General features: G+C 34.9%; 3 protein-coding genes across 3 annotated transcripts; all 3 read left to right on the forward strand.

Annotated features, from left to right (window-relative positions):
• Window positions 1-449: 449 nt before the first annotated feature.
• LOC122610028 (FT-interacting protein 7) lies at window positions 450-3,799 on the forward strand. The gene has a single exon (XM_043782999.1). The coding sequence runs from the start codon at window positions 549-551 to the stop codon at window positions 3,702-3,704; it is 3,156 nt and encodes a 1,051-aa protein (XP_043638934.1). The 5' UTR covers window positions 450-548; the 3' UTR covers window positions 3,705-3,799.
• An 8,198-nt stretch (window positions 3,800-11,997) lies between these two features.
• Window positions 11,998-14,113, forward strand: LOC122578652. The gene is made up of 3 exons (XM_043750660.1): window positions 11,998-12,320; window positions 12,852-12,941; window positions 13,808-14,113. Exons 1-3 carry the CDS (start codon window positions 12,060-12,062, stop codon window positions 13,889-13,891), a joined length of 435 nt encoding a protein of 144 aa, XP_043606595.1. The 5' UTR covers window positions 11,998-12,059; the 3' UTR covers window positions 13,892-14,113.
• A 73-nt stretch (window positions 14,114-14,186) lies between these two features.
• Window positions 14,187-15,975, forward strand: LOC122578651 (oxysterol-binding protein-related protein 1C). Its single transcript, XM_043750659.1, has 2 exons — window positions 14,187-15,421; window positions 15,528-15,975. The coding sequence occupies exons 1-2, from the start codon at window positions 15,050-15,052 to the stop codon at window positions 15,894-15,896; spliced, it is 741 nt and encodes a 246-aa protein (XP_043606594.1). The 5' UTR covers window positions 14,187-15,049; the 3' UTR covers window positions 15,897-15,975.
• The last annotated feature ends 532 nt before the right edge of the window (window positions 15,976-16,507 follow it).

Consider the following 16,507-nt stretch of genomic DNA (forward strand, 5'->3'; position numbering starts at 1 on the left):
AATGAAAAGGTTATGAAAGGGTAGAAAATATGTCGCATCGAAGATAATATTTATGTTTCTAGAAATTCAAAAATCATAGATAAACATGTATATATATACATCTTGAGAGATAGAATTATTTGTCAAACAAATTTAATAAAGCTTATTAGCTTAGTATTTATGCAGTCAACAAAAACAAATATAAAATGTTCAAATATTATAATATAAATATACGGAGTATTTTATAACAAGAATTCTAAGAATGTGTACCTATCGGAGCCTCGGAGGGAGTATTCAAGATGTAAAATATTGTTTTCTCTTTAACTAAAAAAAGATAAATCGCTTTCAACCTTCCTCATTCACCCACACCACATCACACCACAAACCAAAAATAGGCCCCCCACCACATCACAATACGACATCGTTTCCACCCGCACCACCACTATACCAAACTTCACCCCTTTGCTTCTACGTCATTTACTCACTCACTCATTATTATTATTATTTTTTTTCTTTCCAACTTTCCGGCCGGCTGGCCATCGGAATTCGGAAACAAAAACTAAAAATAGATGGCCAAACTTGTTATAGAAGTTAAAGATGCAGCTGACCTTATGCCAAAAGATGGTCAAGGTTCAGCCAACCCTTTTGTAGAAGTTCATTTTGAAGGCCAAAAACAACGTACTCAAACTAAACTTAGAGATCTTTTTCCTTCTTGGAACGAATTACTTATTTTTAACGTTGATGATCCTACAAAACTCGTTTTTTCAAGCATCGAAGTTACGGTTTATAGTGACAAAAAAAATAGTGGGCATGACAAGTTTCTTGGTCGTGTTCGGATATCCGGGTCGTCTGTCCCGTTTAATGAAAATGATGCTTTAGTTCAAAGATACCCGCTTGATAAACGTGGGTTGTTTTCGAATATTCGAGGAGATATCGCCCTTAAAATTTATGTTGTTGTCGGCCAGGGACAACAACAATTTTCACATAAGGAATCGGTACCGCTACAAGTACAGGAACAACAGCAACGACATCAGCAGCCGTACATGCAGCCGCAAGACCGAGGTTTTAATGAAAATGATTGGAATGATGGGAAACAAAATCATGTCCCGAAAGTCGATGAAACGAAACATAGTAATAATCATTTTCCTTTCCAGAATGAGTACAAAAGGTACGATGATAATCATAATAATGGTGAGAATAACGAAAAAAAGAATAAAAGTAAAGAAAAACAGAAGAAAGAAGTCAGAACTTTTTATTCTGTTGGGACAGGCGGCGGAGGGGGAGGGGGAGGTGGGGGTGGGCCTCCTCCTCCGCCTGTGTCGGCTGGTCCGGCTCATGTAGAAAGTAAAGCAAATTTCATGAGAGCCGGACCAGCTAACATGATGCATATGCAGTTCCCTGGGCAAAAGCCACCACCTAATTTTGGGTTAGTGGAGACACGCCCGCCGGTGGCGGCGCGTATGGGGTACCGTGGAGCGGATAAGACAGCAACAACTTACGATCTTGTGGAGAAGATGCACTTTTTGTATGTGAATGTGGTGAAAGCTAGAGACCTGCCGGTGATGGATATCACCGGCAGTCTGGATCCTTATGTAGAAGTGAGGCTTGGAAACTATAAAGGGATAACAAGGCATCATGAAAAGAATCAGTATCCGGTTTGGAACCAGGTTTTCGCTTTTTCTAAAGAGAGATTGCAATCCACCATACTTGAATTGGTGGTGAAAGACAAGGATTTGTTGACGAAGGATGATTTCGTTGGAAAATTAAGGTTCGATATAGTGGACGTCCCAACTCGAGTGCCCCCGGACAGTCCGTTAGCTCCTCAATGGTATAGACTGGAAGACAAAAATGGTATGAAAACAAGAGGGGAACTCATGCTTGCGGTTTGGATGGGGACGCAAGCGGATGAGGCTTTTCCGGGAGCATGGCATTCGGATGCTCACGGAGTTAGTCATCATAATCTTTCAAATACGAGATCGAATGTGTATTTTTCACCAAAGTTGTTTTACTTAAGAATTCAGGTAATTGAAGCTCAAGATCTTATCCTAGTGGATCGCAGCAGGATGCCCGAGTTTTATGTTAGAATAAACCTCGGGAATCAATTGCGATCCACTAGAGTCTCACCGGTTCGTAGCCTGAACCCTTCTTGGCAGGAGGAGTTGATGTTTGTTGCATCTGAACCATTCGATGAGTTCCTTGTAATCAGTGTTGAGGATCGGTTAGGACAAGGAAAAGATATCTGTGTTGGGAGGACGAGTATCCCGGTGAGACGAATCCCCCAGAGGATCGACTCCACGAAGCATTTAGAAGCATCGTGGATCGATCTAGGGAAGCCGTCTCATTGGGAGGAAGAAGGTGAAAAGAAAAAAGAGATGAGATTTTCGAGCAAGATTCATCTTAGATTGTGTTTGGATGCTGGTTATCATGTTCTTGATGAGGCCACACATTTTAGTAGCGATTTGCAGCCATCTTCAAAAATTTTAAGGAAACCAAGTATTGGAATTCTTGAACTTGGAATTTTAAGTGCTCAAAACTTGCTCCCTATGAAGATGCGGGAAGGTAGAATGACTGATGCCTATTGTGTCGCGAAATACGGCAACAAATGGGTCAGAACTCGAACGCTTTTGAACACTCTAACACCTCGTTGGAACGAGCAATACACTTGGGAAGTATACGACCCGTGTACTGTGATCACTGTAGGCGTTTTTGACAACTGTCATATAAACGATAAGGAAGAGTCGCGAGATCAAAGAATTGGGAAAGTTAGAATTCGTCTATCAACGTTGGAAACAGACCGGATTTACACACATTATTATCCGTTGTTGGTTCTAACGCCATCGGGCCTAAAGAAGCATGGTGAGCTCCACTTAGCCATACGCTTCACGTGTGTTGCCTGGGTGAACATGGTGGCTCAATATGGTCGACCCTTACTTCCCAAAATGCACTATGTCCAGCCCATATCGGTCAAGCACATTGACTGGCTTCGACACCAAGCAATGGTAATTGTGGCGACTCGTCTCAGCAGAGCTGAGCCGCCACTCAAACGTGAAAACGTTGAATACATGCTTGATGTGGATTACCATATGTTTAGTTTGCGTAGAAGCAAAGCGAATTTCTATCGGATTATGTCTCTTTTATCAGGAATCACTGCGGTTTTTCGTTGGTTAGATGGGATTTGTCAATGGAGGAATCCGTTGACCACGATTCTGGTCCATATCCTGTTCGTGATACTTGTTTGTTACCCGGAGTTAATACTACCAACAATCTTTCTCTATCTGTTTGTTATCGGGTTGTGGAACTACAGATTCCGCCCACGAAACCCACCTCATATGGATGCACGTATATCGCAGGCTGAAATGACACACCCTGATGAGCTAGACGAGGAATTCGACACTTTCCCAACTTCACGTCCCACGGATATAGTCAGAATGAGGTATGACCGAATGAGGAGTGTTGCAGGCCGGGTACAGTCTGTGGTTGGGGATTTGGCGACACAAGGTGAACGGGCAATGGCATTGCTTAGCTGGAGAGACCCAAGGGCTACCGCAATTTTTATTATCATCGCGTTAGTTTGGGCAGTGTTTTTGTACGTGACCCCGTTTCAAGTGGTCGCGGTTCTGTTCGGGCTATACTGGCTTCGGCATCCCAGGTTTAGAAGCCGGATGCCTTCGGTACCTGTTAATTTCTTCAAGAGATTGCCAGCCAGATCTGATACACTTCTTTGATTGTTACATTACTTATGTAATTCTTGTTTATATGTTGTTGTCAATAATTGTTAAAGCAAAATAAATGCAATAAATCATTCATTCTTTTGGATTAATCTGATTAAGTAAATATGGTAAAATCATAAGGCTTTTATATATGAAGATTTTACATTTTAAATTTACCTCATGACAGGATAAAGGAGCCTAAATGTCAATTGTGTCACATTAGAATGATTGATATGGAAAGTGTACATAAATTATTATCAGTACTAGCTTTATGGTAAATATATATGAAGCATATGCAATGAATATTGGATGTCTCATGTTTCTAATGACACTGATATGTGGATTTTGGAATATAGAGAGTACATAATGCTGATACAGATTTTCATTGTAGTGGATGTTGAGTTGGACATGTACACAAAAAGTTGGATAATAATGTTCAAATATATTTAAATCAAAAAGATTGTTAAAATATATAATTTTTAAATACAATTATGATTTGGATATTCAATTCAAATATATTTATATATTAGAAAGTTGTATAATTCAATTTAGTTATGATTCTAAAGTTGAAATGACCACTTTCAAAATATATTTAAATAAACTAGTACTTTTTTGAAAAAGACATACCAAATGGTCAAGAAGGGGATTCTAAAGTTGGAATACGTTTAAAGTCAAGAAGGATTCTATGTCTAGATGTTTAGGAATTTACAAATATTTTCGAGGATTCAATGTCTAGATGTTTAGGAATTTCTTTATTCATTCGCCTTAATTTCACAATATTTTCACCCCAAATCAAAAGCTTTGCAACCATAATTTTCTTGTCTGAATCATTTTATTAACCCATTTCTTTCTCAAAAAAAAGCCCTCATTTTAATTCTTCCTGACTTCTTGAACCAACTAAAACCAAAAATATACTTATTAATTTCTCATCATAACCACCATATCCGTAATATATTTTGTGAGTATATTTGTTGTCTTTATATAAACTTTGAGCCACCATATCCGTAATATATTTTGTGAGTATATTTGTTGTCTTTATATAAACTTTGAGCCACCATATTCGATACCACTATATATGGATGAATGACATAATCTATGCTTGGTCGGAAAGATTTGTTTGCTAAATATCGTGTTAGCTAACTCCCGGTTGAAATTTCCTCCATAGTGTGGACTCAATTATTTTTTTAAATCCCTAATAGCAAATTGGACCATTTTTTTAAAGGATCCGTTTGTCCTTTGATTTGGTAATAATCTTTAAATATATATAAAAAAGAAACATTAATTTATAATCGAAGAAATATTGACCTTTAGATAAAGTTCAGTTTTTAATTAGAAATATTAGATTTAATGATGATGTGATATAGTCCTTAGGATTTAGCCCAATTGAACATTTAATGTCCCTTATGTCTTTCAGCCAAATGTTGGTCATGGGTTCAAAACCTTTGAAAGACATATTGGGAAGTCTTTGCCAATGTGGTGGAGCATGTTCTCTAGTACTTAGCTAGTTTCCTCCAGAACGGTAGTGGGACTTCCACCGCCAGTCATGCCCTCGGATTGACTGTGCTGGTGACGTGGTCGATCTTTACCGGACAATGAAGAGGCATGCCGCTGAGTTCAATTACCACTGATGTTCAAAAAAAAAATGATGATGTCAATACCTTATTTATTTTTTTAATTTAATTTTCTTTCAATAAATTTAAATTATTATTATTTTCTTATCTAAGTTTGTAGACATTAACAATTAATGTTTTTAATGATATAACTTTGGAAACTAATATTTTCATATTTTACATCATTTTTTATATTTAAAATAAATTTTTAATTTTTTTACAATAAAAGTTTCTTTTTTAATATAATATGTTTTTATTAAATTATATTTTTTTTATAGAATTTTTATCATATAACCAATAAAACTTGGTTATAAGGATTTTTGTATATATTAGTGCATGCTAACATTTTTTTATCATATAACGTATTTGTAATATAACTAGTCCTAATACCCGTACAATGTACGGTAGCTATATAGATTGTATCATAAAAAAATTTAAATATGTCTCATACATGATTTGTGAGTATGAAATAAATTGTTATTAAAAAAATTGATGATAAATATAATATATGTTTAGATAAAATTTTGGATTTACCTTAAATTTTTGTTACCACATCAAAATTGGAACTTGTAAGCATAGTGGATGATGTCAAATAGCTTATTATAATTTTGAAGTATTCATGTTAATAACTTATTATAATTAATATAAGTAATAAAAGTTGAAGAATTGAGAAAGAAAAAAGAGAGAATTTATTAATGAGAAAACGATAAATCAAATAAGCTTATAATGTCTTTTGTATTAATAAGCCAAAAGCTAGAGTTAAATTTAAAGTCTAATAAGAAAATTGAATTTATATACAACTAAAAAAGCTAATTTAACAAAATAAATAAATTAAAAGAACACGTGTCGATCAAGGATTATGTCATGTGTCGTTTTAAGAACATTTCAATCCTATTTTAGTTTATTGATAGATACGTTTTTATTAGTTGAAGGATTTTAAATTATATCGACCATTGTTGTATCTTCCTGACATATATATTAGTGGAAGATCATGTGATTAATGGTCATTGAAGCATGCATCTCATATCCTAAGTCAAAACAAAAGGAAGCATCTCATTTAGTAAATAGAAAATAATGTTGAGTAAAATTACTTCAAATTTATGTATTTCTTTTCAAAAAGAAGGGATTCTATACATATTCGTATTCATATTTATAATACTATTATGATTCGTTGTTGCTCACACATGATATTTGTTGATACCTAGTTAGCATTAAGATTCTTAGATTTCCTCCTATCATATGATAAGTCATGTTTCAAAGTTTTTAATGATACTTTTTTTTAGCAATAACATGTACGGCTATGTTTCACACAAGTTTTTTAGAAGCTTTTCAAGAGCTTTAATTTTTATTTAGTGAAAAAAGCTTTGTTTAGTGAAAAAAGTTTGAAGCTTTTAATTTTGTTGAAAAGCTCTTTTAAGAAACGCTGATGTTATTAACGTTTCATGAAAAGCTCCAAGCTTTTCATATTATAATTACTTAATAACCTATGTGAGGACATATGACAATACTAAATAATAACAGGATGTCAGATGAGATTGTATTATGCTCGCTATCACTAACTAGTAAACATCTTAACAAAAGTTTGTGTATGTTGTACCTAATGCAATGTGGGCTGTGGCTGTCACTAAGTTTATATATCAAGATCTTTTTGTAGGCTAGGTTAAGTATTATATATTATATATGCAAAGATTGGGTTTCTTTTATATTATTTTTTAATATTCATTCTATATTTTTAGTTACAGCTACAGTTATCATGTTAAACACAACTAAAAAATAAAAGCTTTTGCTAACAGTTTTGATGAAAAGCTACAACTTACCGCTCTAATTAAAAGCTACAGCTACTTTTGCTAAACATACCCAGAGTATTTGGATAGGCATATATTCACTATCTTCTAGTGTGGTAAAGGTTCATCAACTAACAAGGCAAGTATAGATCAGAAAAGATATACGATGAGATGCGATGGGACATAGAAAAATTGTGATATGATTCGATTAGTATAAGAAAACAAAACATGTACCAACGGATTTGTTTGATTTAAGATTTTTGTGGATCAAAGCCAAACCAAAGTGACATGGTTGATTTGATTGGTTCAGTTATGTTGATGAAATTGCTCATGAGTTTATTACATTGATTTTAGAAAAAAGAAAGTTACTTCATTTACTCAATAGTCAATACCACTTCTACGGGTTATGAGTTCCAATATCATCTGCGGGTATGAAAGCATATATATGTGTAGGTTGAGATGTATACAACTTTACCTCAATATAAAGTAGAGAGTTGTTTTTAGGTTTTACCTAAAGTAAAAAAAACATTCGACATTATAAAGAGTAGGGATCAAATCCTTGACTTCTATCTCTTGGGTCAAATGTTTTAACCACTTGATTTAAACCTTGCGTATATATTACAAAGAGTTTTCAACAATTAAAAGCAAATAGAAATGAAAAAAAACAAATCTAATTACACAATGGGAAAGATGAAATATAAATAGTCTTACTTAAAAAACTTCTAGAAAACATAGTATGTACAAATGAAATTCCATGAATTGAACATTGAATGTACGTGAGTACGTCATTTTTTTTATAGTTGGCAAAGGTATTGTGTGGGTCTATTGGTAAGACATTTCAACAAGACTTAAAAGTTGGCAAATGCATTAATACCTTTATTATTGAGCCATATATGCTCGGTTGGTAGAGCTGTAATAATGAATAGCCAACATTTATACACCGACTCGACTAGGTCTAAATAACTTTGGGAAGACGCAAGAGTTGCAGATTAGATTTACTGTAAAAACTGCCAAAGTGAATGCATGTAAAGAAAGGCGCAACCCACAACACATTAAAGAAAGATGTGAGAAGTGCGTATGTTGCATATTAGATCATCGTTAATGACTTGTAAAGTTAAGAAATGGGACTAATGATAGGTGCAAGTGTGCAACCCAGTATATAATCTAGTTAGCCAAGAGGGCTTTCCACATGTACAGATTTAGACCCGTGCAAAGTGGGCAATTTTACTGGACCCAAAATCTATAAGGGGTCGTAATTCTAAATGAATATGCCAATAATTTAATAAAATATACAAACTTTAAGTTGGCATAATGTGTTAAAACGTTTTGGTAATGCTTATATTAGTTTAGGAATTAGTTTAGTATGTCTTAAAACATTAATGCTGAATGACTTTAATATCTAATCGTTAATTATAGGACCTATTTCTTTTGCTATACCCTCAAATTCTATGGGATATCTATAGCTTGTTTTTCTTTGTCTTCTAAGAGCAGTGTCAAAGGAGTCTTATAAGTGCCCATCAATCAATGTCATTAGCAAAAATTTACCTTAAACTATTAAGAAAAACAGCATATAAAATACCTTATACGATCAAAGAGCTAAAAGTATAGCCATAATTCTACAACAAACAACCATAATTTTCAGCAAAAACAACTGCAATTTTACACCGTTTCAACACCAAAACGGCATAATTCTGCACTGTTTCAGCACCAAATACAATGTTGTAGTGAAAAAGAGTTATGCTAAAAAAAAAACTAAAATTCTGAGGGACATTAGATCACTTTATAGGAGTTTGGGGGGAAAACCATCTGCTCGTGTGTCAATTGGTGAGTTGTGGAACACTAAATTAGTAATTAATTGGTTTATGGCTTTTTGTCAAATGGCTTTGGTTAAAAAGGGTTGGGGCCTAGACCTTTAAAAAAATAAATCATTGGGCTTTTTTTTTGACAGTGGCTCGTTCCCCACCCTGCTATTACTCTACATCCGCCACTGGTCATTAGCTCCATCCCATCACTTCAAGCATTGGTTGCGTTCTTCAGTTAACGGACGAGATCGTGATGAAGGATTGAAGATGTATGGGTCTCCGTATATTTGATATGTTTATATGAACACAAAAAATCTCTAAGCGCCTTGAGTGAATAAGATATTGACGACAGCAGAGGTAATTGAAGATTCTTATTCAAACGAGTTGAAGCTAACAACAGGTCGATTACATAACACGCCAGGGGTTGGTAAGAATTGAGGGACAATCCCCCTCTAACCTAAGTGGGCCTACCTGCAAAGCAACTGGTACTTGAGAGGTTAATTTTTTTTTTTGGGTTCTCATGCAAGGCCCTCTCAGCATGAAGAGGCAGTTGTCATTTGGTTATCATTTGAAAAAAAGACTCTTTGTTTGTATAAGTCTCCAAACCTTCTCACCCTGGTGAAAAAGCCATTCTTTTCTATCTTATTATTAAAGCCTAAACGTCCTAATTGAAACCTAGCTCACGATAAATCAAAGCGATAACGCACCTAATTTCCTAAAATTAGAATTAAAATAGAAAAGAATGCCTTTCTTTTTCAAAGTAAATTTTCTCCCATATGCGAATGATACATATTGATTCACAGATGAACAAATCAAGTTATATTTAAAATTATTTATTTTCATATGTGAATTTTTCTCACATTAATTTTACTACATGTGTATAAACTAATAAAATAAAGGATGAGGCCCCAATGAAATGGAGAAAGTGCTATGTGATATTAACAAGATGAGGGAATTTTTTTTATTTTGAACGACAGAGAGATGAGGGAAATAATGAGCCGAAGTGATGAACCCATTAGGATTGCTCTAATAGCCACATCGAGTTGCTATAGCCTATAGGCTATAATCAACAAATTCACAGATCATCTAGGGCTTGACAAACCTGGAGGAAGTGACCCAGCTTATAATGGACAGAAGTTTGACCTTTAAAGAATTTACATTGTTTGCAAGTATAGTCCAAATTATTAAAGAAAATATGCCTCAATGTTCTTTCGGCCCCATGACAAACTTACCACAATGGTTTTTGGCCCAACTTTACTCACTAGCCATCTTTCTTAACTAGGTAGTTCACACCGCCCAATGGGCGGCATCGTTACAACTTCAGTTCTAGTTCCACTATATTCAAGCCGTGCACATTATATTTCACGAACTATTTTCAAAATGAATGCACTACTTGATACAAAAAGCATTGTATTTTTACAATTATTCTAACTTGGTATGTGAGCAAAAAGCATTATATATTTACAGCTACTCTGAAGATTGACATTTGCGCAAAAAACTTTCCATGACATATTTCTATAGGTGGGGATGTTGTTTTGGCTCAGCTGTTGATCTTTGGTGGTGTATCGACTTTGTTTTTGCTTTTTTGAGCTTGCAGATACTGACCTGCATTGAGTTGCATGAAATATGGTCAGTGAATTTGTCTAGTGTATACAGTGTATGTATTTATGTATTTACCAAAACTGACCCTAAAATCATTCTAGCAAGTAGACAACAATTACAAAAATCTATCTCAGTTACTTTCTATATTCTAATTCTAATAGAATACATATGACACAATTTAAAATATTATGTGGTTAAAAGTTAGAAAATTACTTGATTCATTGAGAAACATCAGGACATCTATAGAACATAAATGTAGGAAATCTAAATCCTAAAAAGGTCTTAAAAAGGCATGAACTTCAATCTGGGCTTTAAATGCGGAACCATGGGATAGAGAATGTATAAGATTCCGATAAGATCCCTTATAAGAAAAAGGTTACCTTAGAGAAAACATTTTACAATATTTTTATATCTGAATCAAATTACATGGAAGGATAAAAAATTAACATTAGCTTTCTGGAGATAACTTAAAGCCAAATACCAAAACTGGTAACTACACTTATTGCAACTTCACATCACACTAATCAAAAGCAAATTCATTGCATTACCTGTTTAGAAGGGTTTCAATCTATTCAGTATGTTAATTGAACTATTGACGATTACTGGACCTGCGGCTGGTGCATTCCCACCTTGTGCAACGGCCTCTAAACAGCAGTTAAAATAGCAAAAAACAACCTCCAAATAGGTTTCAAACAACCCCATATTACATAACAAACTACATATATACAGGTGGTTCACTTAATTAATTAGGGAAATATCAAAAATTATACATAAGTAACCACACATATACGGTCTTGGTGGATGACCTAATTAATTAAAGAGTTAAAAGTGACAACACAGTCAATGGCTAATGAACTTATACATGTCGTTTAATTTTCTAAAATTCTTGGCTACTTTCTATACATGTCGTTTTTCATGGTTTGACAATCGAGTAACATACTTACATAGTGTTTATTTTAGGGTTTTTGTGTAAACGTGAGTTTCTAATCTAGTCTAGTTCACTTGTATTAAGCACGGATAATAATAATAAGATAAAAACCAAAAAAGAAATTAGCAACGTATAAAGTTATGGGTATGAATTTCGTAAAATAATCAAATAAGAACAGTTTAAAATAAAAACACGGTGAGAACATTTAAAAACTACATTTTGATGCATTAAACACTTAAATAATGATAATTAGTTATATACTATGTTAGTTTTATGGATTTTTAATGCATTAAAATGATGTTTTTAGAACCAACTCCACTTAGGTGGGTTGTTCAGAGGTATCTTCTAAATCCACTATGTGGGCCCCGGAGGTGAATTTTTCCCAAGGTCTCGGTTCGAGTCTTGGGTTTCTTATCTCAAGATATTTTCCATGTAGAGAGGGTTGGAGATCCAACGATTTATTGATTAAATTTGTCTCCAACATATCTAAATCGAAACTAACTTTACAATAAAAAATAAAAAAATAATGTTTTTAAATGTTCTTATCGGAGTAATTTTATGTTAAAACTTTGGGAACCATTGAACATCTTATTTTTCTTTCTCCATCCCCAGAATTCCCAGCCACCAAATAAGAAATACCAAAAATGACCATCGCAGCTGCCGCCTCGATTTTACTGGTACCAGCAATAAGAACATCACCGGCCACCATCATAAACTTCACCCGCCGCCGTGGCCTAAATCTTTCCACTACATCCTGTAGCTACACATCATCATCAAGAAAGCAACAGCTGATACTATACTCAAAACCAGGGTGCTGTTTATGTGATGGACTTAAAGAAAAGCTTCATTCTGCTTTCTCCCTTTCTTCTTCTGATTCATACCCTCTTCAGAATGTTCAGTTACAGGTACTCTAATACTTCCACAGATTATATATTGTTTCCTTGTATGGGGTGATTTGCTTTGCTTTTCTTAGCTTATTTTGGCTTATATATCATTAAAAAAATACCACTTTTCTTGATTATATTTGGACCTATGACTAAAGAAAGAAACTGCCGCTTTCCGCTGGTTCTGAGCCCCGACGGTGTACGGGGAGGTTAAGATGTAGTCAGACCTTAGCTCTACCCAAGTAGAGAGGCTGCTTCCATTTCTACCTTAATGGCAGAAAAGACCCTCCAACCTTTTCATGGGATGAGGATTGAACCCTTGACCTCTGTCTCTAGATGTCAGTTGTTTACCACTGATCCAAACCATGCTGCTTTTCTGTTTAAGTTGTGATAATAGGAAAGAAAATAAGACACAAAAAGCCAAACCCAAATAAGCATTCAAAATTAGCTAAACCAAACACCCCTCATTTTTATTTTTATTTTTTATGATGTTTTGGTACTTATTCAAATATGGTTTATCTTTTGTATGTGTGGGATTTGGGTGTGTTTCAGATAAGGGATATAACTAGTAATCCTGATTGGGAGAAAGCATATCAGTTTGAGATTCCTGTCTTGGCTAGACTTCGTTCCGATGGCACCGAGGTACGCCCTGGTTTTCTTTCTTTTTATTGTTTCTTCAATTGAATTGCATAGGCAAATACCCTTTTCGATGCTGAATATGAAAGTATTGAACTTTTTGAAAATTGATTAGTTTTTAGTGTAGTACATCATTGATCATTCATCAAGAAAATGCTTAACATTCAGATGGAAAACCGCCGCATTCTTGACGTTTAGATCTTAGGTAGTTAGGTTAGGTTTTTGGGGTTCTGATTCTGAATATTTTTGCAATGTGATGTATAGTTAGCTTTTTAATGTTCTATACTCTAGATTTGTTCAAATGGGCTGTTATATGCGTTAAATACTAAAGATGACCAGTCGACAAGTTCTCAGGCACATTTTAATATAAGTGTGAACTCAGTTGGTTTGGGTATACACATTTTGTATACATGTTTATCGGTGCAAATATCTTATTTGATGAATGCTTGTATGCATTGTCTTGTGGAGTTGTGGTTAGTAGCCTAGGGTTGCTTAGCTTCCCTCTACATATCGACTTTTTGTGCACAAAATGTTTTTCATTTGTAGTAAAGTTTAGCTCATAATTTGGTTACAGAGTGCTAATCAACAAATTTTCTTGTCAGTGCTCAAGGATTTGTGATGATCGCTTAATAATCTTAACTAATGTGTTAACGGTTGGCTGTTGTCTATGATGACTCAAACCTGTAGACTTGTAGAAGCAGAAAGCCAGATATTTTAGTATACTAAGGGTGTTTTGGCCACATCTAATGTTGAAAACGTTTAGCCATTTGTTACGGGTTTTTTTTTAGAAAAATAATAAAAAAATTTAGTGTGCTTTTGAACATGTCATTACATTTTCAGTGATCTGCATAATGACATTAGAGTTGTTGCAGGAAGTGATTCCAAGATTCTCTCCTCGTGCTGGAGTCGACCACATCCATGCTAAGTTAGCAGCTGTTTTGAGTCAAGACAATTAGAATCAGTCAATCAGCTAAGCTTTCATTTCATTTCATAATACCGAGTTACTGATTGTTAATGAAAATGTCAAAATCGTTGATTACTAGGCTGTACATTACAGATCATTGTCTTCTTCTCAAGTTCTTGATCGATATCATATGATCAGTCTAGAACGTTGTAAACTTTTCTTGTTTCTTCTCATTTTTTAACCATAATCAAATTGTTTTTTTCCTTTCTATCTACTTCTGTATTGTCCCCAACTCCACTAGTGAATCCCTGGATATAGGGCCTAACGCCAATTGCTTGTGTTCTTTATCACTCACCTTGGTGAACCTTGTCCCATGATTGAACATCAGTGATATCTTCTTCGTTGCTGATTGACAGTCTGAAGTATAAGCACAGTTGCTTGTTAATTGCATTCAACCCAACCATTGGACGAATATGGACTGTCTGCATACTGAGTTGCAAAGGATAAACTCATAAAAGTTACTACAAGATGCAGGCTAGTTTAATGGCAATTTTAATCAATTTACTTGTAATTTGTAAATTAGTTGATTTGAAACTTGCATCTTTCTTTGTGTTCCACTGGTAACAATGGCGAAAGACCAAGACACAAGCCAAAAGTCTCCAAAGAAAATTTGTGAGTCAGCCCGCCATGGGCTAAACGTTGCCCTTGACTCGTTACCCTACCAACCAAGATAAATTGAACAACTTGCTTGTGACCTTTTAGAACGGAAGGACTAAACGTAATCCTCTAACTTTTTATATATGCAGTCAGCCATAACGAGTGGTAAATCCAAGATTGTCAATTTGTCATCCATGAGATATATTTACCTGTTAGGAATTGAGCATCCAGCATGCACAGATATAGGATCACGATACTGAAATCTACAAGTACAGAAAACCAATGTGCATGACAACGAAAAATCAGTGAGCTTAGCAACGAAGTACACAAAAAAAAAAAACGATAGAAGAACGTGTGGTTCAGTCGAAAAATGACTTGTGTTATCGACTATGGTGATTCTCTTATGCATGGGTGTGCATGTGTGTGGGTGTCTGTAATGTATGATGAATATTAACGAGGAAAAAGAAATATGATTGATATTTGATTTAGAACCACAAATACATATTGATGACAGTTTTTTTGTATCCTTCTATTTTGTCTCTCTAGTAACCAGATGTCACACTTTTCCCATTTCTTACCATTCCTTTCACACAAACATACATCCATACATTTTGCCATGTGCCCATCACTGACCATGCCTGCTCCTCTACCCTCCGGCTCCGCCATCAACAACCAACATGTCGTTTCCGATGGGGTGGCTCATGTTGTCGTACCACCAAAGATATGTGGGATATTACATAAGTGGGTTAATTGTTGTAAAAGATGGAAACCACGATGGTTTGTGTTACAGGATGGCGTGCTTTCCTATTACACCATTCACGGCCCTGACAAAATTATGATTTCAAAAGAAAACGATAAAGGATGTCGTGTTATAGGCAGCCGTTTGCCTCACCACCGCAAGCCCCTTGGCGAACTTCACCTCAAGGTTAATAATGAAAATCATATCCTATCGATTTTATTTTATTCTATTTTCCACAATTTGATGGTTTTGTTTTGTGTGAGAAGTTAAGATTTTGTTGTTTTCTCATTAGGTATCATCTATTCTGGAAAGTAGAACAGATGACAGAAGATTTTCAGTATTTACGGGCACAAAAAGGCTGCATTTGAAGGCAAACACTCGGGAAGATCAACTGGAATGGATGGAAGCTTTGAACCAGGTCAAGCGGATGTTCCCACGAATGTCTAATTCTGAGCTGATGCATCCGATAAGCAGTGTTATGGTGTCAACAGAAAAGTTAAGAGCACGATTATTGCAAGAAGGGGTTAAGGAGGAACTTATTCAAGATGCCGAAAGGATTATGAAAAATGAGTTTTCTGAAATGCAAGATCGGCTCATGCTTCTCAGGAAGAAACTAAGGCTTCTTATTGAAGAACTATCCAATTTACATCATGAATGCTAACTTACACATTTTTAAATATTATTATTATGATGAACAAACATGCGACTGTGGAAATTACAAACATACTTAGTATTTTGCACTTTTTGCTAGCAAATCGAGACTCTAGTTTATAGGATTAAATCTCTTGGAGAGAATATCCGGATTTTTGTGTCAAGAAGGTACCATCAAGGAAAACAACATAACATCTATTTGAACCAAAGTGACTTGCATTAGAAAATGCCTAAAGCACCTTTATTTACTGGGTAAAACATTTGCATTTGTTAGAGAAGAGAAAAAAACAACACATGCATGTTAATGCTATATATACTTGTTTGGACCAGGCAAGTAAGAAGAGAGATGATGAAAAATTGAAAAGTTAAATATATCCTGTTAACTTGACCATATACTAAGTATGGGTGTTCCTCATTAATGAGGTTAATCCAATAATAAGCAAACTAATTTGTTTTAGATTCCATTGTCCGGGTTAACTTGATACATATTTCATTTTATTACTCTAGATACACCATATTAAAAGGCACTGCCTCAAGCCCTCAACATAGCAACAAGTTCAACCAAAAGTTCCTGCACCACTACATCTTTTAATCTCTCAAAAGCTGTTGCACTCGATCCTA

This window comes from Erigeron canadensis, chromosome 8, assembly GCF_010389155.1.
Source record: "Erigeron canadensis isolate Cc75 chromosome 8, C_canadensis_v1, whole genome shotgun sequence".
Taxonomy (NCBI): domain Eukaryota; kingdom Viridiplantae; phylum Streptophyta; class Magnoliopsida; order Asterales; family Asteraceae; genus Erigeron; species Erigeron canadensis.